Source organism: Sparus aurata, chromosome 3 (assembly GCF_900880675.1).
Source record: "Sparus aurata chromosome 3, fSpaAur1.1, whole genome shotgun sequence".
Lineage (NCBI taxonomy): Eukaryota > Metazoa > Chordata > Actinopteri > Spariformes > Sparidae > Sparus > Sparus aurata.
The window spans coordinates 2080300-2108122 of NC_044189.1; the positions used below are offsets into that span (position 1 = coordinate 2080300).

Consider the following 27823-nt stretch of genomic DNA (forward strand, 5'->3'; position numbering starts at 1 on the left):
GGTGCTCTAATCTGGTGTAACGTCACTCATTATTCTTATAGAGCAGGGCTATTCAATTACAAATTCAGTTGGGCCAAATTTTAAAATCAAGAAATGTCGCCGGGCCAGACATGTTTGTTGCCCAGTAAGCAGCTGGTAATGACACATTTCAAACAAATTCAGTTTAATGTCATGAAAAATATGCTTTTTTCTTATTCATAGTCTCCCTTTTAAATTCAGTAACATGACAAAGCATATCAAAAAGTGCAGAAAAACACAATAACAGAGCTGTAATTGAACAGAACCTGTAACAGTAGAAATATTTTTCACTTAAATCGAATTAAATAAACAGAATGAAAAAAGGTAATAAGAAATAATCAGTTTGGTCCCATCTTACAGAGGGCATATCAAAAGTGCATGAAAACAAAATGTGCACAGTTGTAGAAATAACATTTGGCTCTGGCTAAAGTGAACTTAGCACATTACAAAGTGCATTTCATTGAATAACAAAAGAACTGTCAAACATATGAATGAAACTTAATCACACATCTACTACTGCAGTTTGTTTTAAATCACCACGTGTGATTAGAAAACACATTTAGTTACACATCCCACATTATCTCTCTGCCTTTCTCAATGGGAAAAGTGACATTTTTTGTTCTGAACAAGAGCAGTAAGTTTTGGCTCATAAGATGTCAGTGCAATTCGAAGACACTGGTGAAGAGTGCTGTCAGCCAGGGAACAGCGGGTGCTGCTTTTATTGAGTTCATGTGTGAAAAGCTTGATTCACATGTGTATGTTGATCCAAACATACTGAGCACGTGGATGGCAACTTTTTGAACGTTCGGGAACTGGTGCCTGTTGACATCACTCCAAAACTTCACAGGTCCCCTAGTACGAAGCTCTTGTGCCATAGTTAGGGATGACTGCAAGTCCACAAGTTCCAGTATGAATTTCCCCTCGTCTATGGAGGGGACCACCTCCTTCGCTCTGGTGGATATGTCCCCTGCTGTTGCAACAGTGAAAGGGTCCCTGGCAAAGCCCATTACTTCTGTGGCCAGGGCAAATCCATCCAATCTACTGACAAAATTCTCCTTCAACCCCGCAATGAAATCAGTCATAACATCTGTGATCTGTGCCGGGGATGAGATGCTTTTGCGTAGCGTCGGAAAATGCAGCATTCTGCCGATGCTCAAGTCTGTCGCGAAAAGGTCCAGTTTGACTTGGAATGCGCACATCTGTTCCACAAGATCAGTGACATTTTTGTCTCTGCCCTGTAATCCCACATTTAAGTCATTCAGGTGTTTGAATATGTCACACAGAAAGCAGACATTAGCCATGAAGTTGTCGTCCAGTACGTGTTTCAAGAGTGCGGCCGCCTTTTTGTGCTTGCTGCTGTGGAGGAAAGTTGTAATCTCCTCTCTGAGATCACAGAAACGCTCCAGCGCTTTACCTTTGGACAGCCACCTGACGTCATTATGCAAAAGCAGGTCGCGGTGCTCAGCAGACATTTCTGACAGCAGCTTGCGGAACAGACGATGTTGGAGGCTTGATGTGGAACGAATAAAATTAATTGTAGTCATCACACTGTCCATTGTTGTTTTAAGCTCCCCGCTAAGTTTTGCACACAGCACCGCCTGATGAACGATGCAGTGTAACGATGTTATCTGAGGTGCAACAGCCGACCAACGTGCTGCCAGTCCATTTATTTTACCTGCCATAGATGGAGCCCCATCTGTCACAAGCATGGACACACGCTCCATATCCAGGCCATTGTCTTTGAAAAAAGTAGAAATCTTCTCAAAGACGACCTCGCCAGTTGTGTGTCCTTCTAACGGCAGTAAGCCAAGCAGTTCCTCTCGGAAGCATTTGCCGTCAAAAAAAACGGACGTATACGCACAGTTGTGCAGTATCGGTTCTGTCCGTGGACTCATCTACTGCTATAGACATGACATCGGCTTTCTTCACTTCACTCAACAGCGTTTCAAATACATCTGTAGCTAGAATTTCAACCCTGCGGATGTTTGACGTGTCTGACAGGGGTACATTTTTAATAGCAGATGTCACACTCGTTTTCATTTTGTCGTCATTTAACACTTCATCCACGATGGCTAGCATACATTCTTTCACACTTTCAGAGTCAGTAAATGGCCTTTTCTTTTTCGCCAAAATCCACGAAACACGGAGGGAAGCAGCTGTAGCTCTCTCCTGAGATGTGCATGTCCGCACCATCGTAGTGCAACTCCTGTTATAAGATTCAGTCAAACTCTGCACCTTCACTGCTCTCTCCTGAGATCCTTCTGGGAAGTTTGTCCTGAAGGTCGGGTGTTTCTCGATGTGGTGCCTCCGGACATTGTAATCTTTGAGTACCCCAACGCACTCATGGCAAATTAAACACATGGGTTTGGCATTTGAACTCGCTGGTAATATGAACAAGTATTTGTCAGTCCAGGCAGTGTTAAATCGGCGGTTTTCATTGTCAATTTTGCGTTTAAGAGTGGAAAAGGACATGTTTCAGAGTATCTTGGAACAACTTCTGACAGAATCGCTAGCTAGCCACGCATCAAAACAACGCGCTGCATTGTTGGCAGACTGTTGCTAGGCTACGCGGGTGTTGCATTCACGGTCTGAAACACTACAAACGAAATTTGCCCTCTGCCCTCTCTTCAATTCAGGCCCGCTGGACCACAGGCTGGGCCAATCAGGGGTTGGTTCTGGGCCGCATGTGGCCCGCGGGCCGCTAATTGAATAGGCCTGTTATAGAGGGAATGACAATGAGCAACAAACACTCCACAGTTTAAAGTTGTCACTTCAACCTTCATACCAACATGAGAAAAATGTTGTCTATGTATTTTTCCTCTGTAGGACCAAACACTGAACAGAACGGTGCAGCTGTCAAAAGAAGGTGTTTCAGAGCTCCTGCAGTGACTCTGGGAGTGATGTATCTGCTCATGTTGACTGGAATCTACGTACGCTGTGAGTGACTCAGTTGTTAATCCAAACGTTCACATCTAAATGATTTAGTAATGTCATGTTTTAGGCTTCTTTCAGTTAGATAACACAATAGGTGCATGTTCATCTTTATTATCATCATATCATTTTCTTCCTGCGATCAGAGTTTTGTCCAAGAGATATTTTAGGACCAACACTAAAGCCAGTCAGCACAGGTTGTTTCTTGTCTCATTCTGTGTAGTAATCCTATCTGCGTAATCCTACACAATCCATACACTGTTAGGTGAGCATTTCTTCAGCGTTTCTGCAAAACAACAGATCAATTAAAACTGAATGTTTCTTTATGCTGCAACTTTTTGTTTGCTTTGGTTGAATTTTGTATTTCTCTCTTAATAAATTATAATATAGGTACAAAAAACACTGAAAATGTCCACAGCTCTCCTTAAGAAACACCTGGTTTTGTCTCCAGAAGAGCAGATTGAAATATATCTGGTGTCCTTAAAAATATCCAGTGTTGCGACTCAAACTCTAATAATCGGTTTGATTTTAACAACGCCACCACCAGCTGCAACAGATGTGACAGAGAGAAAGTAGAGAGTGTATGCGTGTGTGTTTGTGGGTTGGTGGGCAGGTGAAAGTGTAAGCAGATAAATCAAAATACCCTGCTGTTTGAAAAAAGAAACAATAGCATTATTTTGTGTTTTATTCATAGTTTATCTAAATGTTATCATAAATCTAAAGATAAGACAGTTCTGTAATCTAGCTGTTATAAAGTCCACAATGTTTTCATAAAGAGTCAAGTGAATGAAAGGGAGGATATGTGAGATTCTCTGTATGTTGTTACTTCCTGAATGTTTTCGACTGACACCAGACAGACGTCTGACCAAAAAACACTGCTAACAGTGACAGCTGTTTAAAGAACAAGAAGAAAAACACAGTTCGACTGAAGGGGGGATTTAAACATTTGTCTGAAGCCATGATTCCTCAGAAGTCTGAGTCATAAAAACCAAGTGTCCGGCCTGATCTGTGTGTGCTTGCAATGGCTTCAAAGAAAAGGGGAAGCGCAATCTGCCTGACAGCAGTGCAAGTTTCTATTGTTAAATGGTTGATTGACAGGTGATGTAATACTGCGTTCCACTACATTAATTGATTGATTGTAAAATCTTCACTTCATTAAACTTGTTGGAGAACTGTTTTACTTTCTTTATAAGCCAACATTTAACAATGAAAAGAACCAAGAAAGCAACATTTCCTGCTTTGGACAAAAACCAGTGAAAGAGAGAGACTCTGTGTGTGTGTGTGTGTGTGTGTGTGTGTGTGTGTGTGTGTGTGTGTGGGTGGGTCGGTGGGTCGGTGGGCAGCTGTGTGGGCGTGAAGCTGGCAACCAATGTGTGAAAGTGGAAGCAGATATATCGACTCTATTGTTTGAACAAAGAAACAATAGAATTATTTTGTGTGTATTCATAGTTTATCTAAATGTCTAAAGATGAGACAGGTCTGTTGTCTAGCTGTTATAAAGTCCACAATGTTTTCATAAAGAGTCAAGTGAATGAAAGGGAGGGTATGTTTGATTCTCTGCATGTTTTCACTTCCTGAATGTTTTCGCCTGACACCAGACGGACGTTGGACCAAGAAACACTGCCAGCAGCTTCAGTACAGTGTACTACGTTATTGTGTTTATCTACAATAGTTAGTGCTGCATATTACACACGTACAGCAAGATAGTAACAGATCAGCACAGTGCAGTAAAAGTAAGTGAAGTGCAGCTTCTTTAACGCTTTTAGTCCTCTAAAGATGTCAACAGATATTTATGCCAAACCGGATTTATCCAAGAAGGTCAGATACACCAGAAAGGAGGAGTGGCAGGAAAATGAGGTGGATATCTACGAGAGTGCAGACGATATTGGAATACATCATTTTCAGTCACATGACGGAGGTAAGAGAGAAACTATGACATATCAATATGACTAAAATAATAATACTTGTCTTGTCTGATGGTGGGTGTACCCTTTAAATCGTGTAAACTCTAAGTTTACTCTCACCTTAGATCATAACATTTTCCAAACCCATCAGCATCTATGTTTCTTTCTATACACCTACATATACTGTATGAGCCCTTGTGTTTTATGGATATTTCCATCCAGTAGTTCTTTGGATTATGTTGTGCTCTGACATGTACCAGAGCTCTCTGAGTAGAGGCCTTTGTTCATGTGTTCTGTTCACGTTAATTGGTCCCACCAAAGCTCAACTTTCCAGGCCATTTGTTTCATTTTAAACACAATATGTATCTAATATTCAGGGTTTTTTTCACACTATGTCCATAGGTTTTAGTAACATTAAACATAAGATATCATTTCTCAGATCTGAGGAAGTATCATCTCCAGCTGTGACAGCTTTACAACAGGGTAGTAAGGGAAATGACAGGACAGGAAGAAGTGAAGTGCTGCATGACAAGATCTGTTGAAGATCATTATCAGTAAAGAGTGGAGGGTGAGAGAGGCTGAGGAGGTCATGCACAGCTGTAACACACTTTCTATTGAAGCTCAGCTGTGCAATTCAATGATTCATTATAAGATGAGCTCATATTTTGGTTTGTACAACAGTGTTTAAATTAGGGATGTCCCAATCTGATCACGTGGTTTCAGACTCGATCGGAATCGGACGTCACATCCCAATCAGGGGTCGGATATAAATATGTATATTTATTCTCATTTTTTTTTAATTAGATCTATTTAAAAACAAATGGGATAAATGTGTGTGTGCAAGGCACGGGTCTGTTATTGGTAAACATAATGACCGGCCACCGCTGTCAACGTTTTTTGTGCCTCTGATTCATGTCTTCATGTCACTCCACAAGTCCATTCATCTGTCACGATGGAACTTCATTAAAAGCAGAGCTCCACCAAAGAGCCTGCAATCGTTGCAGAAGGTTATCTGATGTGTCAGTGTTTCCCCTCTATGCATTCTGCTGCTGGATTTTCAGCGCTGCCGCCACAAAAAAAAAAGGACATAATTTTTGTAGGTTTAATATCATAGAAAGATAGATAGATAGAATTACTTTAATGATCCCAGACTGGGAAATTATTTAAATTATTTAAATATAAATATATATATTAAATCATATAAATATAAATTATATATATCATGGGCGAATGGCGAATTTAAGTCGCACACAGTGAAAGCACTTCACCCTAAGTTATCTTGAAAACGATTATTATTGTCTTTACTGCTGTTTGTATCATTTCTACAAGTCACCGTTTAAGTTGAGTGACTGAAATCATCGTCATCCTATTCAAAGGCTGCAGCAGGCGAGTCATCGAACCGGGGTGAAGTTAGTTTCAGGTTGGATATTCGGCGGATATTCACTCGTGTCCAGCCGCGACTTTACTGATGTTCGCCCAGTGTAAGCAGCAGGAGGACGGTTAGCACACCTCCCAGAGCCTCGCGGTGAATCGCTGGAGACTGATATAGGGACCGTCATTAAATTACTTAGCATAAATATATGAATACAAATATATCCATGTCATGTGACCCAGTGATTCCAATCCATTAGTAAACTGGACGAATGAGACACAGGTCTTTTTATCATATTTTAGTGCTTCCTCTATTTTATATAAATATCAACGTGCAGAAATTATGTTTTTTTTTCTCAACAGCTTCCATGTCATGTGGCCCACTGACTAATGAAACAGATTATTATGAGCAGAATGACGCTCTCTCTGTGTGTTTTGTCACTTTAGGTCGGCAGAATGAGCAACAGCCTCCAGCCGTCCAAATAAAGCGGTTCAGTTCTGCAGTTTTCTGTCTTGGAGTGCTGTGCCTTCTGATGCTGCCTGCAATCATCCTTCTATCCAGATATTGTAAGATAAAAACACATAGCACAACAAACGCATTTAGAAAAAGTGGTACATTTCCTGCAGATCTATGAACCATGTTGATTATATATAAATTAGGGCCGTCAACCAATAAAATATTATTCGCGATTAACCCTTTAGGTGCCAGAGTCACAAATTTGCGACACCCCGCGGTACTGAACAAAACAGCTGTTTTCTCTGAATAGAGTGTTACATATCGTTCATACTCCCCACCACTAGTTGGCAGACATCCCGTACTAAGACCTTAGCTCAGAAATACGTCATGCTTCAATGCAAAATGTTCGAGGAAGTCCCATGTAAACTGTGGGGTGCGCCATCGAGCCAGTTTGCGGAAGCGGTGAATTTACTTTTTCCCTGTTCACTTGATTTGTAGACAACATAACAAATAGATGGAGGGGATGAATCTGATGAAATTAGTTCACCTCTTTTTCAAAATATCAGGTATTTCATGGAAATTACATAATCCAGTATGGCCACCGCTATATGGCGTCATAATATGCAAATTAGATGGGAACATTTACTCCCTAGATAAACTTTAGGTCATTCTCAATATTTGTCTCATTTACATTTCATCTCTATCTCAAACCACTTTCAAGCCAGAGCCTTCTGAAATTTAGATGTCAAAATCTAGTATTTTTTAAAATAAAACCCGGTGCCTAAAGGGTTAATCACATGATTGTCAATAGTTAACAAGTTAAAAAATATGCTTTCTTTATGCATGTTTGTGTTATTATTATTGCAACAATCCAAAACATTGACAAATACTGTCCAGAATATTCTCCAGAATAACCTCAAAGGTACCACATGCTCAAAAAATATAACATGGCAAACTCAAGCTCAACAAGCAACAACAGATGGGCACACTGACCTGAATGTATCATACCTTAGTAATGCAGTTTTCAACTCTACACTTATACACCCTGGTCTGTGAGGGGGGAGGAGGGCTCTCTGTATCAGCCGTGTGCTTGGCCAGCAAATGGAGTAACTGGGTATTTCTAAAAGTGATCAGCTGACATTTCAAGTGGTTTTTGTGGCAATCCAAACACAGCTATTTTTAGTAGCAAGTTGAACACCTCCATCAGTGAGTGTGGTGACAACATCAGGTATTCAAACCTTAACCACTTTTTTTTGTTTTTTGTGCCTAAGCCTAAGCAGTGCATCAGCACAGCCTTGTGATAATACAGAATAGAAAGTTCAACCTAAACAATCTGAATGTTGCAACACAAAGAGACGTCCAGTTTCAATTTACCTGTGGATGTGCAGAAACGTACTAAGCTAACATTTATTCTGGTGATTAAGCTCAAATATTCAACTGAACAAAAAGGAATACACCATTTTAAATGACTGGGGGGCTTTAAATATATGGCCACAGCTATTATGATTTTTCAGCAGTCTGAGTTATAACATTCAAGCGTGTACCTTGAAGCTGATAGCATGTTGGTCGAATGCTGGTCTGTGTCCCAGGCAGGACAGTAACATGCCAAAGCATGTAACAGAAAGGTCCACTAGATGACAGTTTGATCGGTAGAGGTACCAACATGTGTAAACTTGCAGCACCAGCAGGGGGCGACAGTGATGGAATTTACTTATATAAAGTACTGTAGTCTGAAGTCTGTGCATAAAACATATAAAGAACACGAAAAAATGTCATTCTCGTTTGAAAATTATATTTCGTTATGCACAGGAACATAGGTAGTTGGTCAATATGTTTGCGTTTTTTACTTTGTTCTGGTTCTCACCAGATACTTCAGTCACTTTGGAAAAAGACCATCTGGAGAACAGATACGACAAACTGAGCAACAACTACACCCAACTACAGGAAAAAGTTTCAGGTTAAAAAAAAAAAGTCTCAAAACAAAAAAAGGAAATAGCCAATATGCAGTATCCAATTCTAGGGAAAATGTTTGTATTATCTTACTGATCATCTTTTGTTGTGTTTCTCAAAACATTAGAGTCATCAACAATCAACTGCAGAGCAGTTATGAAACCCTGAGTAAAAATCACAGCAAGTTGCAGGATGAGGTCAAGAAGCTGAAGGATGAAATTCAAGGTGAGAAGAGATTAAAAACTGAACGCAACTGTCATGTATTATAACTATTTCATGTTGTTGACGTTTTTCAGACAGTCACAAATGAGAGATGAGCTTAAATAATTTCATATCATCTCACTGTTCATCTATTGTTGTGTTTCTCAAGACATGAGAGTCAACAACAGTCAGCTGCAGAGCAGTTATGAAACCCTGAGTAAAAATCACAGTAAGTTACAGGATGAGGTAAAGAAGCTAAAGGATGAAATTAAAGGTGAGAAAAACAGAAAATGTGCGACTGTAATGTCAATTTACATGATACTATTTGACTGTGCTTCAACTTTTAATTATAACTGTTTCATGTTTTTGACATTTTTTGCCATGTTGTATTTCAGACCGTCACAAATGAGATATTAAATCCTGAGTGAAAATACAGAGTAAACAGTCTGAATAGGGAAAGTGGTGATCAAGAAACACCTTAAACTAAATAGAGAAAATGAGAAGTCAACCTGACACAGAATAACATGACATCTTTCTTTAAAACACATGTTTGATATTCAGGGAAGTGGTGTCCTGATGGATGGAAGAGATCTGGATGCAGCTGTTACTTACGATCCAATGAGAACAAAAGGTGGGATCAGAGCAGAGCTGACTGTTGGAACAAAGGAGCAGATCTGGTGGTCATAAACAACGATGATGAAAATGTGAGTGTGTTTGTCAATGACTGTGTATTAGTAAAGAGCCTCTAACTAAACCTGCTGTGACTCTGTTACCTGTCAATGTTATTTTCATATTTCAGACTGTGTGTATTTTAAAGATTGGGTTTGTCGTTTTGTTTGCAATTGAATATTTCAATAATTATTCATATTTAACAACATTTATTTATTACAATAGAAAACCTGAATGATGAAAAGAGAAATGATTTTTGTCTCTTGTTAAATACCAGAAATTTGTCAGTGAGCTGAACAACATGAATGGAGAGTCCTGGATTGGTCTGAAGACAGAGTCAACAAGAAGAAGCCATTATGAATGGAAGTGGGTGGACGGATCACTGCTGACAAAAATGTGAGACATTTTAAAGTTTTTATTTTCACATTTCCATCAAAGTAAATGCTTATCTTTAAGATAAGTGTGTACTCAAACTGAAAAAAAAAAAAATAATTTCTTTATAAACGTCTGTCTGTGATAAGGTGTGGAGCTGCTTCATCAACCAGCACTACAGTTATAGTATATATTACAGTATGTGCTCCAGAATCATTGGTTTGAAAGTGAAAACGTCTCAAAAACGTGTCAAATAAATGTGAATATTATTAGTATTATCAGCTTAAAAGAAACACAATGATTGGGAAACCATCCTTGTGTTTCAAATCAGTGGATCCATAATTCAGGGTTCGTACACTTTTTTAGCAATAGTTTTCCATGACTTTTCATGGTTCTCCCACCGGAAGAAAATTTGGAAAATAACCCCTTAAATGGTGAGTACTGGTGAGATTTTTGAAAAAAAAAAATCGTTTTCAGAATTTCAGAATCAGAATCTAAAGGGGGGTACACATATAACGATAATCAGGCTGATTTTGCTCCGATTTGACCCCTTCCTGACCACAGAAGATTATCTTCTGTCTTATAAGATTATCCTATACGATTATCCTGTGGTCTGTGGTGTGTTAAGAGTCAATTTGTCCCGATAATTTGTTAGGAAATGGGTCGCATGAATCGTAAATGTTAAACTTGTTCAATATTTATGGCGAAAAATCTTCGTGTGTGGGGAAAGCTGACGACTCCTGAGTCACTACTCCGTGAAATGTGACGTGAAACGCAACGTAGCCAACCAGCTGACTGAGGAACACGGGAGCGGACGTAAATAAAAACAGCGGTGAGATCTAACTTTTCCTATGGGGGTGTTTGAATTAGCCATTTTAATGTTTTTAATGGGACAGCAATAGTCCGAGGACCACCATCATTCCCTCTTCTATGTCTTCCATGTCTTTCATGTTTTCAAACGTTTATTTACTCTTTTTTATATACATTCTATGCTCTTTTCCGTTTATGAAGAGCCTGTTGATGCTGGGGTTGTTGCCATTGGTTACTCTAGATCACGTTTGATCACGCGATATTTCTGGCTCGGAGGACTAGATTCTAGATCGGCCGTGAGACAGATAATCTTTATGTGTGTGGTGTCCTGTGCTGAGAATATCGGAGCACACCACACACAGTACGATCAAAGCTGATTTTTTAATCTTCATGTGTGGGGGCTCTACAGATAAAAAAATCTCTTAAGATTTATAAAATCCTTATGTGTGTACCCCCCTTAAGACATGATACAAAATAGTGTAGAAGTTGACGATGCTGCTTGAAAATGTGTTAACCTCTTGAGCATTAGAGAACTTTTTTACACAATTTCTGCATATTAATATTCATATAAAATAGAGGAGGCCCTGAGATGAGCTGGCGACTTGTCCAAGGAGTACCCTACCCTCGCCCTGAGACGAGGTTGGGATTGGCTCCAGCAGCAACACCCAGCGACCCCATGGAAGGGGATAAGCGGTTACAGACGATGACATGACATGACATAAAATAGAGGAAGCACTAAAATACAATAAAAAGAGCTGTGTCTTGTTGGTCCAGTTTACTAATACCATTTGCTGCTGATGTCACTGGGTCACATGACATGGAAGATATTGAAAAAACAATTATTTTGTATTAGCGCTGAAAATCCTGCAGCAGAATGCATACAGAGGAAACAATGACACATCAGAAACCTTCCGCAACGATTGCAGGCTCTTTGGTGGAGCTCTGCTTTGAATTAATTTCCGTCGTGACAAATGAATGGACTACTTGCAGAGTGACATGAAGACATGAAGTCATGACTCAGAGAACGGTGGCTGGTTTACTAATACCTGACCCTTGCCCGTTTTAATCGCACATTACATCATTTTATTTATATTTTACGCATCCTAAATATTTTCCACGCAATACTTCCATGACTTTTCCGAAACTTTACAGGAAATGTTATTTTTCATTAATTTTCGCGGACCTGGAAAATGAACGTGCGAACCCTGATAATCACTTTCTTTTTCTGTTTCAGTCCTGAAAAGGCTAATCACAGGACTTACTAAAAACAGACAGACAAGATTACAACATGAGTTGTGTTAATGTAATGTTAATGTACAATTATCATAAATTATAGGAAACATTCATATTTGGGGTAAAATTCAACAACTTATATGAAATTGAAAAAATAATCAGAAGCTTGTACTCTGTTTAAAAGATAAACATTTTCTTTGTGCTACAGCTTCAGTGCATCAGGACTACCAGCTGCTACAAGGAGACAGTACGCATCATGCTGCAATCAACAAGGACAATGGAGACAAAGCAACTCTGGAATTAAGTACTATATCTGTGAGAAACAAGTTTCTTGCATTCTATGATGACAGAAGTGTGTAGTGTTGAGATCAGCTCTGTAAACTCAGACACATTTACATGTATTGTGTGTGACATGTTCCTCTGCCTTACATGCTGTATTGGAAGTGATCCAACACAACTACATGTGTATTACCTGACTCTGCAGCCCTGCAGGACTATCACAATAAAAGCTTGTCTTTATTTTGCTTTAGTTGATTAGTTGCTGCTAATGTTCAGTGTGAAGCTTCTACAGTGGAGAGAAACATGCTTGAAGGTTTATGTTATGCTTCTTTAGCCTGTGTAATGTGTTTCTGTCCAATTCCCATGATAATTCCATGATGAGGTAATTTCATAATCATAACCAAGGTCCCATTTAAACTTCATTTCAACTGTCTCATATCTGGATCAGCCCTTGATGCAATTTAACATTGGTCATTAATTGTGGATCTTTCTTCTGCACTCCTACACACTGTTTGCATCTCTTGTCTCTCTGTGGGTCACAAGGTGTGCATGTAGCAGAGCTAACTTAAAAAAAAAAAAAAAAACAATCCAGTAGCATTACATTTCCTGTGTCATGCACGTATGTGTGGTTAAACTGTGTGAATGCAGCTCGGCACAGATGTGTGTATGTCTACACACACTTTTTCTTTGCAGTGAAAACCTTGTATTTCCTCAAAGTCACTGTCAAGACAAAAATGTATTTCATGAGTGTCTTGATTCCAATGAGCAAACCATTAAAAGTCTAATTTTGAAACAATCTTAAGTGAAGTGTGTTTTTTCATGTGTTTAGCTGTGGTCTGTCCTGATGTCACTTCCTGTGTCAGAGGCTGTCCAACTCAAAGACAGAATGCTAAACCACACAGTCAAACCTGTTCAAGAATAGCTTCAGTTAAGTTTCCAGTTTGCAAAGATGTCAGCAGAAATTCTTGCTGCACCAGATTTAACCTTCAATGTGAGATTCATCAGAACAGAGAACAGAGGAGAGGGAGAGGAGATGGAGGTGGAGATCTTAGAGGATGAAGAGCATCACGCTGATCTCGGGTCACAACAAGCCAGTAAGTCTTAAATGATGACTATTGAAAAAAGGGAAGTTAGTTCAAATGTGTACGTGGTTTTATTTAAATCAAATACTGTGTAAAAAAGATCAATTCATCCATCAGTTCACCATCAGTCACCGCTGACTGCGGGTCATTACCAGCTGTCTTGGTGCTCTAATCTGGTGTAACGTCACTCATTATTCTTATAGAGGGAAGGACAATGAGCAACAAACACTCCACAGTTTAAAGTGTCACTTCAGACTTCATACCAACATAATAAAAATGTTGTCTATGTATTTTTCCTCTGTAGGACCAAACGCTGAACAGAACGGTGCAGCTGTCAAAAGAAGGTGTTTCAGAGCTCCTGCAGTGACTCTGGGAGTGATGTATCTGCTCATGTTGGCTGGAATCTACATACGCTGTGAGTGACTCAGTTTTTAATCCAAACTGTTATAACTTGATGATTTAGTAATGTCATGTTTCAGGCTTCTTTCAGTTAGATAACACAACAGGTGCATGTTGATCTTTACTGTCATCGTATCACTTTCTTCCTGTGATCAGAGTTTTGTCCAAGAGACATTTTAGGATGAACACTAAAGCTAGTCAGCACAGGTTGTTTCTTCTCTCACTGTGTAAAAGAGGAAGTTAACATTATTTATGAAGACAAAGACGTAACCCTACACAATCCATACACTGTTAGGTGAGCATTTCTCTGAGGATGTATAGAAATCTTAACCAGGGACCAACAATAATGTTTCTTGCCACTGGCCCAGTCTAGTGAGTCTGTTGAGAATCTACTGGTCCAAACTCATTTTTTACCGGCCCTGAATGTAGTTTCTACTTGGAGTACTTCTACTATATCACACAGGTAAATATTGTACTTTCGACTGTAATCTGTAACTTGAGTTACGAGTAATTTTTTAAATTACCACTTTTCATTCATGTTGCTGGTATGTCTCAATATCAGTCCTGACTTAACAGTTAATGATTCTGCAAAACCACAGATCAGTTAAAACTGGACTCTCTTGATGGTGGAACTTTACGTTTGGGTTGAATTTACTATTTCTCTCTTAATAATTCATAATATAGGCACAAAACCCACTTGGTTATGGTCAGGAAGAGATCACAGTTCGGCATAAAACTTGTTTTGGTCACAACAAACTGACTTTAAATGTCCGCAGCTCTCCTGAAGAAACACCTGGTTTTCTCTCCAGAAGAACAGATGGACATTTCTTTGGTGTCCTTAAATTGTAACAATGCCAGAACAATAAGAAAACACAGTTTTGATTGAAGGAGGGCTTTAAATATTTGTCTGAAGCCATTATGATTCTTCAGAAGTCTAAATTGTGTATCTTGGTCCTGTTAGCATGTTGGTTCAGTGCTGGTCTGCATCCTAGCCAGTACAGTTCCATACCAAAGCTCGTAATGGACTCACAGTTCCACCAGAGGATAGCAGTGAGTGCCCTGGTTTCCCTCATCAAGGTGTGACAGATACCAGGTAGTTGTTCTTCAGTATAAAGCATGATTATTTGTTTATATTTCTTTTTTTGTTCTGGTTCTCAACAGATCTTTTGGTCTCTTTGGAAAAAGACAAGCTGCAGACCAGATACGACAAACTGAGCAACAACTACACCCAACTCGAGGATACAGTTTCAGGTAAAAAAGAAAAGTCTCAAAACAAAATGTATAGGATCCAGTTTTACACTAAACTTGAAAATGTTTGCATCTTCTCACTGTTCATCTATTGTTTCGTTTCTCAAAACATTACAGCCAACAACAGTCAGCTGCAGAGCAGTTATGAAACCCTGAGTAAAAATCACAGTAAGTTACAGGATGAGGTCAAGAAGCTAAAGGATGAAATTGAAGGTGAGAAAAACAGAAAATGTACAACTGTTATGTCAATTTACATGATATAGCTTGACTGTGCTTCCACTTTTAATGATAACTGTTTCATTCTGTTGACATTTTTTGCTATGTGGATATTTCAGACAGTCACAAATGAGATATTAAATCCTGAGTGAAAATACAGAGTAAACAGTCTGAATAGGGAAAGTGGTGATCTAGAAACACATTAAAATAAATAGAATAAATAAGAAGTCAATTTCACACAGAATGACATGAAATCTATCTTTAAAACACGTGTTTGACATTCAGAGAAGTGGTGTCCTGATGGATGGAAGAGATTTGGATGCAGCTGTTACTTTAGATCCAATGAGAAGAGAACGTGGTCTCAGAGCAGAACTGACTGTCAGAACAAAGGAGCAGATCTGGTGGTCATAAACAACAAAGATGAACATGTGAGTGTGTTCGTCAATGAGTGTGTGTCAGTAAAGAGCCTCTAACTCAACCTGCTGTGACTCTGTCATCGGGACCTGTTTTCCTGTCAATGTTATTTTAGTATTTCAGACAGTGTGTATTTTTGTAGTTTTCTTTGTAATGAAACATTTTAGTAATTATTTATATCTAACAACATTCCTTTACTACAATAGAACAAGTGAATGATGAACAGAGAAATCATTTTTGACCCTTGTTAAATACCAGGAATTTGTCAGTGACCTGAACAACATGAATGGAGAGTCCTGGATTGGTCTAAAGACAGAATGGTCAACAGGAAGAAGCCGCTTTGAATGGAAGTGGGTGGACGGATCACCGCTGACAGAAATGTGAGACATTTTAAAGTTTATATTTCTATCACATTTGAATCAAAGTCCCCGCTTATCTTTAAAATAAGTGTGTTCTCAAATTGAAAAATCAAAAAGCAAAGTTTTTATTAATGTCTGTCTGTGAGGAGGTGATGAGCTGCTTCATCAACCAGCACTACAGTTATAGTAAATATTACTGTATGTGCTCCAGGATCATTTGTTTGAAAGAGAAAATGTCTCAACTGTGTCAAATAAATGTGATTATTATTATCATTATTATTATTATTATCATTATTATTATTGTTGTTATTATTATTATTATTATTATTATTATTATTGTTATCAACTTAAAAGAAACACAATGATGTGGAAACAATGTGTGTTTCAAATCAGTGGATCCATAATCTCTTTGTTTTTCTGATTCAGTCCTGCAAATACTGATCACATTAATTACTGGAAACAGAGAGACAATATTACTACATGTATGAGAAGAGTTATTGTAAAACTCTCAATAATTGTGGAAAACATAAACATGTTAGTTAAAATTCAACACATTATATAAATAAAAAATTATCAGAAGTCTCTGCTCTGTTTAAAAGCTAAACATTTCCTTGTCCTACAGCTTCTGGGCAACAGGACAACCAGCTGCTACATTGTATCAGCATGCAGCATGCTGCAATCAACAAGGACAGTGGACACATAGTGGATATTATGTTGAGAGGTATTGGATCTGTGAGAAATAGATCCGTTGCATTCTGTGATAGCAGAAGTGTGAAGTGTTGAGATCAGCTCTGTAAACTCAGACACATTTACATGTATTGTGTGTGACATGCTCAATAACCTGATCACACACATATTGTTCCTCTGCCTTACATGCTGTATAATCTGATTGGAAGTGATCCAACACAGCTACATGTGTATTACTGACTCTGCAGCCCTGCAGGATCATCACAGCAAAAGCTTGTCTTTACTTTGCTTTAGTTGATTCATGAGTTTGTATTCAGTTCCATCTGTCTGCGTTCAATATGTGAAAATAATGTCAAGTTGTATCTGACTCCTCTTTGATACATCAGCTGCTAATGTTCAGTGTGAAGCTTCTACAGGAGAGAGAAACAAGCTTGTTTTGCCTCTTTAGCCTGTGTAATGTGCTTCTGTCCAATTCCCATGATAATTACATGATAAGGACATTTTAAAGTCTTAACCAAGGCCCCATTTAAACTTCACTTTAACTGTCTCATGTTTGTCAAAGTTAACATTGGTCCTTCATTTAGGGTCTTTCTTCTGCACTCCTACACACTGCTTGCATCTCTTGTCTCTCTATGGGTCACAAGTTGTGCATGTAGCAGAGCTAACTGAAATAGAATAAAACAGCCTTTACTGTCATTGTACTGTGGAGGTACAATGAAATTTAGGGTGCTCCCACAGAGCCACCCATGCACCATGAAAAGTAGACAGTGCAAAAACACCATAAAGCAAAGACAACAACAGGGCTTGAAGGATATCATTGTTTTTATTGCTTTCACTGTGAACTCACTTTGAGTGATCACTGGATATATTGAAAAAAATGTCTGGGTGTCTGGGCTCCGGGGGAAGAAAATTCTGAACATTTGCAATCTAAATGAATTAATCTGGTGCACTTTGAGAGTATCAATCGCGTATCACATCAAGAAGTTGGAATAACAATTTCAATTTTTTTAATAATTAAATATGAACATCTGAAAAACTAACATTCTTGCATTGACATTTTGGCAAATTCGCCCATTGCCATAATCCCTATCATATATATAGTATAGAAATGATGGCAATGGGTGAATTTGCCAAAATGTTGAACAATCCTTTTAACATGAGATCAGCTCAGCTCCCGATAGTTCCAAACTAGGCTGCCGCTGTCATGTTCTTCTATGGGACGGACAGTAGTGTGTTTGCTTTTGAACTGTAAAATATTAAAAATAAATCGTACAAAGGCATATTTACAACTGTTCCTGAATTACTATGTGCATCAATGTCAGCTCTCCAACAAGTGGGAGTGATGTATCTGCTCATATTTGCTGGAATCTACAACAGGGTAGTAAGGGAAATGACACGACAGGAAGAAGTGAAGTGCTGCATGTCAAGATCTGTTGAAGATCATTATCAGTACAGAGTTGAGGGTAAGAGAGGCTGAAGAGGTAATACACAGGTGTAACACACTTTCTGCTGAAGCTAAGTTGTGCAATTCAATGATTTATTATAACTCAACATTTAGGATGACCTCATATTTTGGTTTATACAACAGTGTTCAAATCATATTTTTTAAATCTATCTAATGTTAAGACTTCAAAACAATTTGTTCACAGATGTTCACAGATGTCACCAAAGATCCAATTAATAAAATCGCAGAGTAAAACTGTGCGTCACAAGTTGTGCATGTAGCATTGCTGATTACAAAGTTAACAGTGCGATAGCATCAAATTTCCTGTGTTATACACATAAGTGGGCATATAAGCTCTGTCTGCCACAGTGAATGCAGCTCAGGAAAAAATCTGTATGTGAACACACACTTTATTTCCTCAAAGTCACTGTCAAGACTTAAAGACAGACACAGCTTTTATATGCAGCTTAAAATATATTTATATTGTTTATTTGATGATGTCTTGATTCCAATGAGCAAACCATTAAAAGTCTAATTTTGAACAATTTTAAGTGAAGTGTGTTTTTTCATGTGTTTAGGTGTGGTCTGTCCTGGTGTCATTTCCTGTGTTAGAGGCTGTCCAACTCAAAGACAGAACGCTTAACTACACAGTCAAACCTGTTCAAGAATAGCTTCAGTTAAGTTTCCAGTTTGTAAAGATGTCTGCAGAAATTCTTGCTGCACCAGATTCCAGCTTCAATGTGAGATTCATCAGAACAGAGAACAGAGGAGAGGGAGAGGAGATGGAGCTGGAGATCTTAGAGGATGAAGAGCATCACGCTGATCTTAGGTCGCAACAAGCTAGTAAGTCTTAAATGATGACTATTGGACAAAGAGAAGTAAGGTCAAATGTATATGTGGCTATATTTAAATTACACACTGAGTTAAAATGTTTAATTCATCCATCAGTTTACCATCAGTCACCGCTGACTACGGGTCATTATCAGCTGTCTTGGCGCTCTAATCTGGTGTAACGTCACTCATTATTCTTATAGAGGGAATGACAATGAGCAACAAACACTCCACAGTTTAAAGTGTCACTTCAACCTTCATACCAACATAATAAAAATGTTGTCTATGTATTTTTCCTCTGTAGGACCAAACACTGAACAGAACGGTGCAGCTGTCAAAAGAAGGTGTTTCAGAGCTCCTGCAGTGATTCTGGGAGTGATGTATCTGCTCATGTTGGCTGGAATCTACGTACGCTGTGAGCGACTCAGTTTTTAATCCAAACTGTTATAACTTGATGATTGAGTAATGTCATGTTTTAGGCTTCTTTCAGTTAGATAACACAGTAGGCGCATGTTCATCTTCATTATCATCGTATCACTTTCTTCCTGCAATCGAGTTTTGTCCAAGAGACATTTTAGGACCAACACTAAAGCTAGTCAGCACAGGTTGTTTCTTGTCTCACTTTGTGTAGAAGAGGAAGTTAACATTATTTATGAAGAGAAAGACGTAACCCTACACAATCCATACACTGTTAGGTGAGCATTTCTCTGAGGATGTATAGAAATCATAACTTGGGACCAACAACAATGTTTCTTGCCACTGGTCCAGTCTGGTGAGTCTGTTGAGAATCTACTGGTCCAAACTCATTTTTTACCAGCCCTGAATGTAGTTTCTACTTGGAGTACTACTCCATTACAGAGGTAAATATTGTACTTGCGACTGTAGTCTGTAACTTTAGTTACAAGTTATTTGGTATGTCTCATGGTTTTCAAACAACTATTAACATCATTATCAGCCCTGACTTAACAGTAAATGTTTCTGCAAAACCACAGATCAGTTAAAACTGGACTTTTATTATATTGCAATTTCTGCTTCATTTAGGTAGAATTTTCTATTTCTCTCTTCATAATTTAGGCACAAAAACCACCTGGCTATGGTTAGGAAAACATCATGTTTGGGTTAAAACTGGTTTTGGTCACCACAAACACAACTGGAAATGTCTACAGCTCTCCTTAAGAAACACCCAGTTTTGTATTCACAAAACCAGAAATGTCTCCAGGCGTCCTTAAAAATATCCAGTGTTGTGACTCACAAACGTCTGTTAGGTTAATATAACGGCACCACCAGCTGCAACAGCTGTTTCAAGAACTAGAAGAAAAGCACAGTTTTGACTGAAGGGGGGCTTTAAGTTCTTTTCTGAAAGTATTATGATTCTTCAGCAGTCTGAGTTATCAAGCTCAAGTGTGTATCCTTGGTCCTGGTAGCATGTTGGTTCAATGCTGGTCTGTGTCCCTGCCAGGGCAGTCCCACACTAAAGCATATGATAGACCCAAAGGTCCACTGGCGGTCAGCAGTGAGTACCAGGGTGTGAGAGGTATCAATAGCCCCATTCACACTGCCATTTGAATGCGGAAACCCTGTGCCAATTCCTCGCCTCTGTGTGAAAGTCTCAGAGGCTGCGAGTGGTGAAATTTCGCTCCGTCACGATACACCTCTGAAGGTAGTATCAGAGGCGCAACATTGGCAAACCCAACCAGTGTGAATGGATAAGCCTGATAACTACACAGGTCCTTCACTCAACTCAATAAAGAGAAATTTCTCACAGAGCAACGTTACAGGAACAAACAAGAGTAACGTAACTGTCTTTGGCAACTTAAATGAGGAAAAAAAATTCTGCAGATATACGTGGAGAAGTGACCTGTTTTCACCCCGTTCTACCAACACTTTGTCACATTTCTGCCCTAAAAACAGTGTCTGTCATCGGCAAAAACTCATCAAGTGTTTGTGTTGAAAAAAATCATTTTGATGGTCAGTCCTCCTGAGCAAGACTTCACAAAAAAATTCCCCCACAAAATACTCTCCCGGAGTCAGACAGCATCCAGTTTACTGATGCCAATTATGTAATTAAGTAATTTAGGGCGAAAAGCTTAACTTTGCCTCTGTCCAGGATGCATGAGAGGTTAGTATCTAAATCGCAACACATTACAACAGTATCCATATGATTACAAACTGTCAGCGAATACGTGTTTAGATTGACCTGGAAAAAACACACTGACGCCATCATCGTGATGTGTACCGCCAAGCCTCTTTAGGAGCTGCAGCGCAGGTTTTCTATCTGAATTACACAGCGGTTTGTCTTAATGCGGGCGCTGCTTTGCTCTATGTGAACAAATGACGGTGGAAAATTGGTGAACCACCGCTGCAGCGATAATGTGGCATCTCTGTGTGAAAAGGGCTAAGTGTGTGAATGTGCAGAACCAGCAGGGGACAACAGTGACGGGATGAACTTATATAAAGTGCCTTTATTTTTAAAATGTTCACAGACGTTTTTATATTCATTATGAAGGAAACTGTTTCTCTGGAAACATAAAAAAGTTACTGTACTCAAAACACAAAGCGATGCAACCATTCAACTTGGGTATCTAAGAGTAATGAACTATCTTCTTTGGCTAAAGAAGACTATGTTTCTCTGGAAGGATCAAAGGCAGTTCTTAGAGGAGGAAATGTTAATTCTTTCACACTCTATGACATCATTTAAGCAGAATGAATCGATGTTGATCTACTCTGGCTCTGGTTCATACTTGAAAATTGATAATTCACTTGTTATGACACCTCAATATAATGAACAAGACGGGTTAAAGGATAAGAACACAAATTAAAATTCCCCTTTGGCATAGTTAGAGTGGCATTTCTTTATGTAGAGGAAGTAAGGCGGTTGGTCTTAAGGATAAAGCTAAAAGATTTGTTTGTGTTTCTTTCTTTGTTCTGGTTCTCACCGGATATTTTGGTCACTTTGGAAAAAGACCAGCTGCTCAACAACTACAATAAACTCCAGGAAACAGTTTTAGGCTAAAGAAAGTCTCAGAACAAATAAAAAAAGACCATATTTATAGGATCCAATTTTACACTATGCTTAAAAATGTTTGTATCATCTCACTGTTTATCTATTGTTATGTTTTGCATGATGTGACAGTGTACATCAGTCAGTATGAGGTGAAGCTGCTGAAGGACAAAATTGAAGGTGAGAAGAGTTCAAAAACTGTAATTTCAATTTATATGATAACACTAGACTTTGCTTTAACTTTTAATTATAACTTTCATGTTGTTGACATTTTTGCTATGTGGATATTTCAGACAGTCACAAATGAGATATTAAATTCTGAGTGAAAATAAAGAGTAAACAGTCTGAATAGGGAAGGTGGTGATCAAGAAACAGAATGACATGAACTCTATCTTTAAAACATGTGTTTGACATTAAGGGATGGGGTGTCCTGATGGATGGAAGAGATTTGGATGCAGCTGTTACTTTAGATCCAATGAGAAGAGAACGTGGACTGACAGCAGAACTGACTGTCAAAACAAAGGAGCAGATCTGGTGGTCATAAACAACAAAGATGAACATGTGAGTGTGTTTGTCAATGAGCGTGTGTTAGTAAAGAGCCTCTAACTCATCCTGCTGTGACTCTGTCATTTGTTCTCCTGTCAATATTATTTTCATATTACAGACTGTGTGTATTTTAAAGCTTGGTTTTGTAGTTTTGTTTATATTTTAGTTATTTCTCTAAATGACAGTTAACCATTTAAGGTTTTGATGGAAATAATTACCTGAAAAGACTTTGATGAACAAAGGAGAATGTCTATAATTAATCTTAACCAAATCTGATCTCAGCTCTCAACCTACATTGAGAAATTGATTTAACTTCAATCTGCAATCTAAAGGGGTAAAGAAGAATTTATCGAAAAACAGGAATGCAATGAAAATGTTTCAATATTAATAAACAGATTTTCTTGCATTTGGAAAAACAATGAAAACATATTGACATGTTTATTTCCATTTATAAATCTTAACTACACAAGAGTTGCAGTTCCTTCTCCACTATTCTTTTCTCTCTGTTAAATTGCTGTATGACTGGATCTCCTTTGTGTTGGTAGTGGCTTTTGTCAAAATCAATAAAATCAGCAGTGATCAAAGAGAAAAACCAACGTCTGAACGTTTGTCATGCTGTCTTGATTACTGACCCAAAGTTGAATGTGTTGTCGAACTGGTGAAAATGTTTTCTTAATATTAAAAAACTTGTTTCTATATACCAGTCAAAAGTTTGGACATATTTTTCTTTATTTTCATGACTATTTACATTGTAGATTCTCACTAAAGGCATCAAAACTATGAAAGAATACATATGGATTGATGTAGTAAACAAAAAGTGTGAAATAACTCAACACATGGCATTCTCTTGTTGGGCCTCATGCCTCCATAAGCACATGTCTCAACAAAGGGAAAGGCCTGTAGTTGAAGCCAGAAGCCTAAACTACTAATTCCCCTGCAACGAGGGACTAAAGCACAAAGAACAAAGCAAAAGGGCCCACAAGGTGTGAAAACCACGTCACCAGCTGACCTGCCCCCAAGACGTCACCCAGTCCCCATTGGCTCTGAGCCAGGAAGTTCCGCCAGGATCACAATGACGTCACTCCCACGATAAAGGTCACGGACCCCTCCAATTCGGCGTACTTTCCCGATAGCCCACGTTGTGAAGAGACGTTGTTCTCACGCAGCCGCTGTCGTAAGGATACAACTTGAGATACGTTTTCCCCCCCTTTTTGTTTTTGAGCTAAAGTTCAGTTCCCTCCTCGGTGGACGAGAAGAGACTGTTTTGGTTTCACTTTCATTTTTGTTCGGACATTCAGTATCGTTTGGATCCAGGAACGCGGCACCGTTTCCTCATTGCCTGCAGAAGGAAGAAAAGAATATTCAGAAGGAACAAAACTGTCCCTTCCATCGAGTCAACATATCGCTGTGACCAGCCTGCCGTCAGCAGTCTAGGACGCTAACGCTGACCCTACGCTCGCCTCCTGATCAAGTTGGAGCTCCGAGTTAGACGGGCACCCACGCTGCCACAACAAGCGGCATCCAAAGTAAGAGGCTTTTGTTTGGGCAGAAACAAATAGTATATAGTGTGTTTTTCTTTGTTGTGCTTGATTTTGTTGTGAAAGGACCGCCGAGTCCGATTTATGGTTACCCGTACTGTGTGTGTTAACCGTGTTTGCTACGCTCGCTAGGAGCTCATTCAGGCTAATCCAGCCTGTACAGTCTTGTCGCTGTGTGTGACCACAATACGTCGTATTCCGGCTCGATCAGCGGACGATAAACGAACCTCGATTCGCTGGTTGGCCACTGTTCGAGTGAGAGACGACCGCTGTGTAACACATGGTCATTGTGTTTGTTTCTTTGTTGTCTGCTAAACCCCGCTTAGCTTCTTCCCTCTTTTACTAACACACACACACACACACACACACACACACACACCGAGATACACGGACTCTTTAGGGCGATCTGTCGTAAACTTACAGTTAACAACCCACTAAAATATAAGACGTGTGTTCAGCATTTCCCCTTTATTGACTTTAAAGATGGACTGTTCTCAGTAGCACTGCTTCTGTGGGTATTATCCCTGTAAATTGACTCCTCGTGTAATCAAACCGCACATGAGATCAAAGACGGCGCAACCGCTGCTTTGTTCAAACCTCGCACGCACGTGTAAGTGAACACCTTCGGTCGATACCATCATTGCCGCCATTTTTAATTCCGGGTACATGAATCAGTGAATCTGAATTCATTACCTCGGAATCCGCGTCCTCGCGTGACACAAAGTCGCGCCCGGACTTCCCTGCAGTCTCTCCGACAAGACTTCCTAAGTCATGCCCACAAATTTGTAGTCCAGCGAACATGACTTCCCAAACCACGTTCGGCCATCTTTGTAGTCGTTGTTGGGGACTTTCTCACACACACACACACACACACACACACACAAACACACACATACACGCCTCCACCCAATTACATGTTTGACTTGTTTATGCTTGATATTGCTAGTTGTTGAAGGAAGCTGTTGTTTGTTAAAGTAAGTGGTTTGTTCTGTGGAGAAAAGCTCTAATAAACACTGTTGATGTTAACTGAGCAGCATCTGTGATTATTTTGCACAATCCCATATTGTAATAACTGCTGGTTGAGATGGTCAGTGCTCGGATTCACACCTTCCCTCTTATCTAATTATTGATAATTTCATAATATTGACAATTTGATTAATTTCCAGACTTTGAGACTCAAGGTAAATCATATTGATTGTTGATCACTGATTTCAGGGTGGTGCCCCGTGTTCATTAATGACTCATAGTTACCTAGGTTTCATTAATTAACTATAATGATTTTGATTAATTAACAATAATATTAATTAAAAATCAATAATCAACAACGATTCACAATACTCTCGATGAGCTTCGTCACCTGAAATGGTTTTTTAACAGTCTTGAAGGAGTTCCCAGAGATGCTGAGCACTTGTTGGCCCTTTTGTCTTCACTCTGCGGTGCATATCATCCCAAACCATCTCGATTGGGTTTAGGTCAGGTGACTGTGGAGGCCAGGTCGTCTGGCACAGCACTCTTCTTGGTCAAAAAACCCTTACACAGCCTGTGTATTTGGGGTCATTGTCCTGTTGAAAAATAAATGATTCAACTAAACGCAAACCGGATGGGATGGCATGTTGCTGCAGGACGCTGTGGTAGCCATGCTGGTTCAGTGTGCCTTCAGTTTTGAATAAATCCCCAACAGTGTCACCAGCAAAGCAACCTCACACCACCACACCTCCTCCATGCTTCAGGGTGTGAATCATGCATGTAGAGACCATGCGTTCACCTTTTCCGCATCGCACAAAGACACGGCAGGTGGAAAAATTTTCCTTAGTTGGTTTTTTTTTAGCAACTATTTGACCATAAAGGCCTGATTCACGCAGTCTCCTGTGTACCAACCTGAATTCTGCACAACACAACTGATGGTCCCAACCCCATTGAGAAGGCAAGAAATTCTACATATGAACCCTGACAAGGCACACCTGTGAAGTGAAAACCATTTCAGGTGACTACATCATGAAGCTCATTGAGAGACGGCCAGGGGTTTGCAGCGCTGTCAACAAAGAAAAGGTGGCTATTGTGAGGAGTTATTTCACAATTTTTTGGTTAACAACATAATTCCATATGTGTTCATTCATAGTTTTGATGCCTTCAGTAAGAATCTACAATGTAAAAAGCCATGAAAATAAAGAAAAAGCATCAAATGATATGGTGTGTCCAAACATTTGACTGGTAGCTCATTAGTTGATTAGTTGCAATGCACTGAGCTCTGAGGGCTAAAGTGTTTTGGCGAATCACAATAACATCAATTAATATTTGTTGTCCCTGACAAAGAAAAGGATTGTCCTTGTTTTATTTTTGTTTCATTCATTCTTCATCGTGAAGGATTTCTTTCCATCAGAGATGAACAGAACATGACATATAGAAATAATTACTGTCTCTTTTCACCAGGACTTTGTCAGAAATCTGACTGAACAACAAGTTTCCTGGATTGGTCTGCAGTCAGTGATGAAGTTATGGAAAACAGGATGGCAATGGGTGGACGGAAAAACACCGAAATATGTGTGAGGATTTTTTAAAATTCTTTTAAAATCATGATATATCAGAGTCATTGTCCACAGATAATACTTACACTCAAGAAGTAAAGGGAAAAACTGAGAAAAATAAATAAATGAAATTAATATTTCATCAAATCAATCACGTTTTCAAATAATGTTAATATTTTCAGGCAATTTGTTTTTATTAATTTGAATTATCACAACTTAGCGTTCAGATAATCTTTGAATAATTTAACACATGATTTTAACTTGTCATCGAAGCAACATGATGTTGGTGGTGTACAAAATGAAGATTACTTTGTCTTAAAACTGTACACTTTTGTTTGGATTCTGGCTCATATTTGAGAAATTAAAAAGCCAAAGTGACTGAAGCCACTGAACCAGCTCAGATTGATGAACTTGTAGTCTCCTGCTCTACCACATGAGGGCACCAACATGTTCATGTCAATCCCTCCTATGTGGCCCTCGTCAGTGAAAGCAGAAAATGTATGTAAAAACAAAACAAACTGCTTTAAGAAGAAAACAAAAATCTAATGTCAGTTTCTGAAACTCTTCTTCGGTGGTGTGGAAACAGTAGAAGCTGAAAGACAAAGAGACTTAATATAAAGTTAATGAGGAGTGTCACTACAGAAATTAGATTATCAAAAGTTTCCTACCATAGAGTTGCACCAATAATCATGTGTTGTGTGGTTTACATCCATCATAATAAAGTGCTCGTGATTGCTTTACAGGGGCTTTCGTCAAGGTGTGGACTTTACTAGACCTCAAGACGGGCACACAGTACATATGGATGCGCAAGGAATGTGGAATTATACAGACTCTGGAACCAAACAATGGATCTGTGAGAGAGCGATATCTTGAGTTTCCTGGTAACCTGGTGGTCTACCATTTGGCACATATGTAACTATGATATACTGTAATGGGTTTAAACCTTGACCTTGGTGACATGTATATACACATTTCTTCTTCTCCTTCCGCATAGCTCTTACTGTCCTCCCTCATGAACACCATATTAAAGGCAAACATGAAAAATTTAAATGTGCTGCATTTCTGAGCACATGGCTGTTTTTTTGGGCAGAAAAGAACTCGGGTTGAGACTCTTGTGCAATGAGAAAAAAACAGCTGCATGTTGGTTCTGACTGACATCTGTCCTAATTAAGGTAACAGAGGGCTGATGACAGAGCTGATAACAAGCTTACAGCTCGTAGGTCTAAAAGCACGTTACTTACCAGCAGTGTTGGGAGTAACGGCATTTAAGTATAAAGGCGTTACTAACGGCGTTATTTTTTCAGTAACAGAGTAATCTAATGAATTACTTTTCCCATC

The 27823-nt window shown here is 39.0% G+C and overlaps 2 protein-coding genes and 1 long non-coding RNA gene across 12 annotated transcripts in view; 2 read left to right on the plus strand and 1 right to left on the minus strand.

Annotated features, from left to right (window-relative positions):
• Window positions 1-27823, minus strand: part of col14a1b (collagen, type XIV, alpha 1b) — a 292249-nt gene that overhangs the window by 94490 nt on the left and 169936 nt on the right. The window lies entirely within an intron of this gene.
• The window catches only part of LOC115579064 (CD209 antigen-like protein C), a 37584-nt gene continuing 22926 nt past the window's right edge, over window positions 13166-27823 (plus strand). The window contains exons 1-2 of the mRNA XM_030412542.1: window positions 13166-13289; window positions 19180-19290. Coding sequence (XP_030268402.1) covers window positions 13229-13289; window positions 19180-19290 — 172 coding nt within the window. The 5' untranslated portion in view covers window positions 13166-13228. The remainder of the gene's footprint in view (window positions 13290-19179; window positions 19291-27823) is intronic.
• Window positions 14869-15468, plus strand: LOC115579071 (uncharacterized). The gene is made up of 3 exons (XR_003983585.1): window positions 14869-14927; window positions 15042-15137; window positions 15426-15468. It is a non-coding gene; the product is annotated as an uncharacterized LOC115579071 (long non-coding RNA).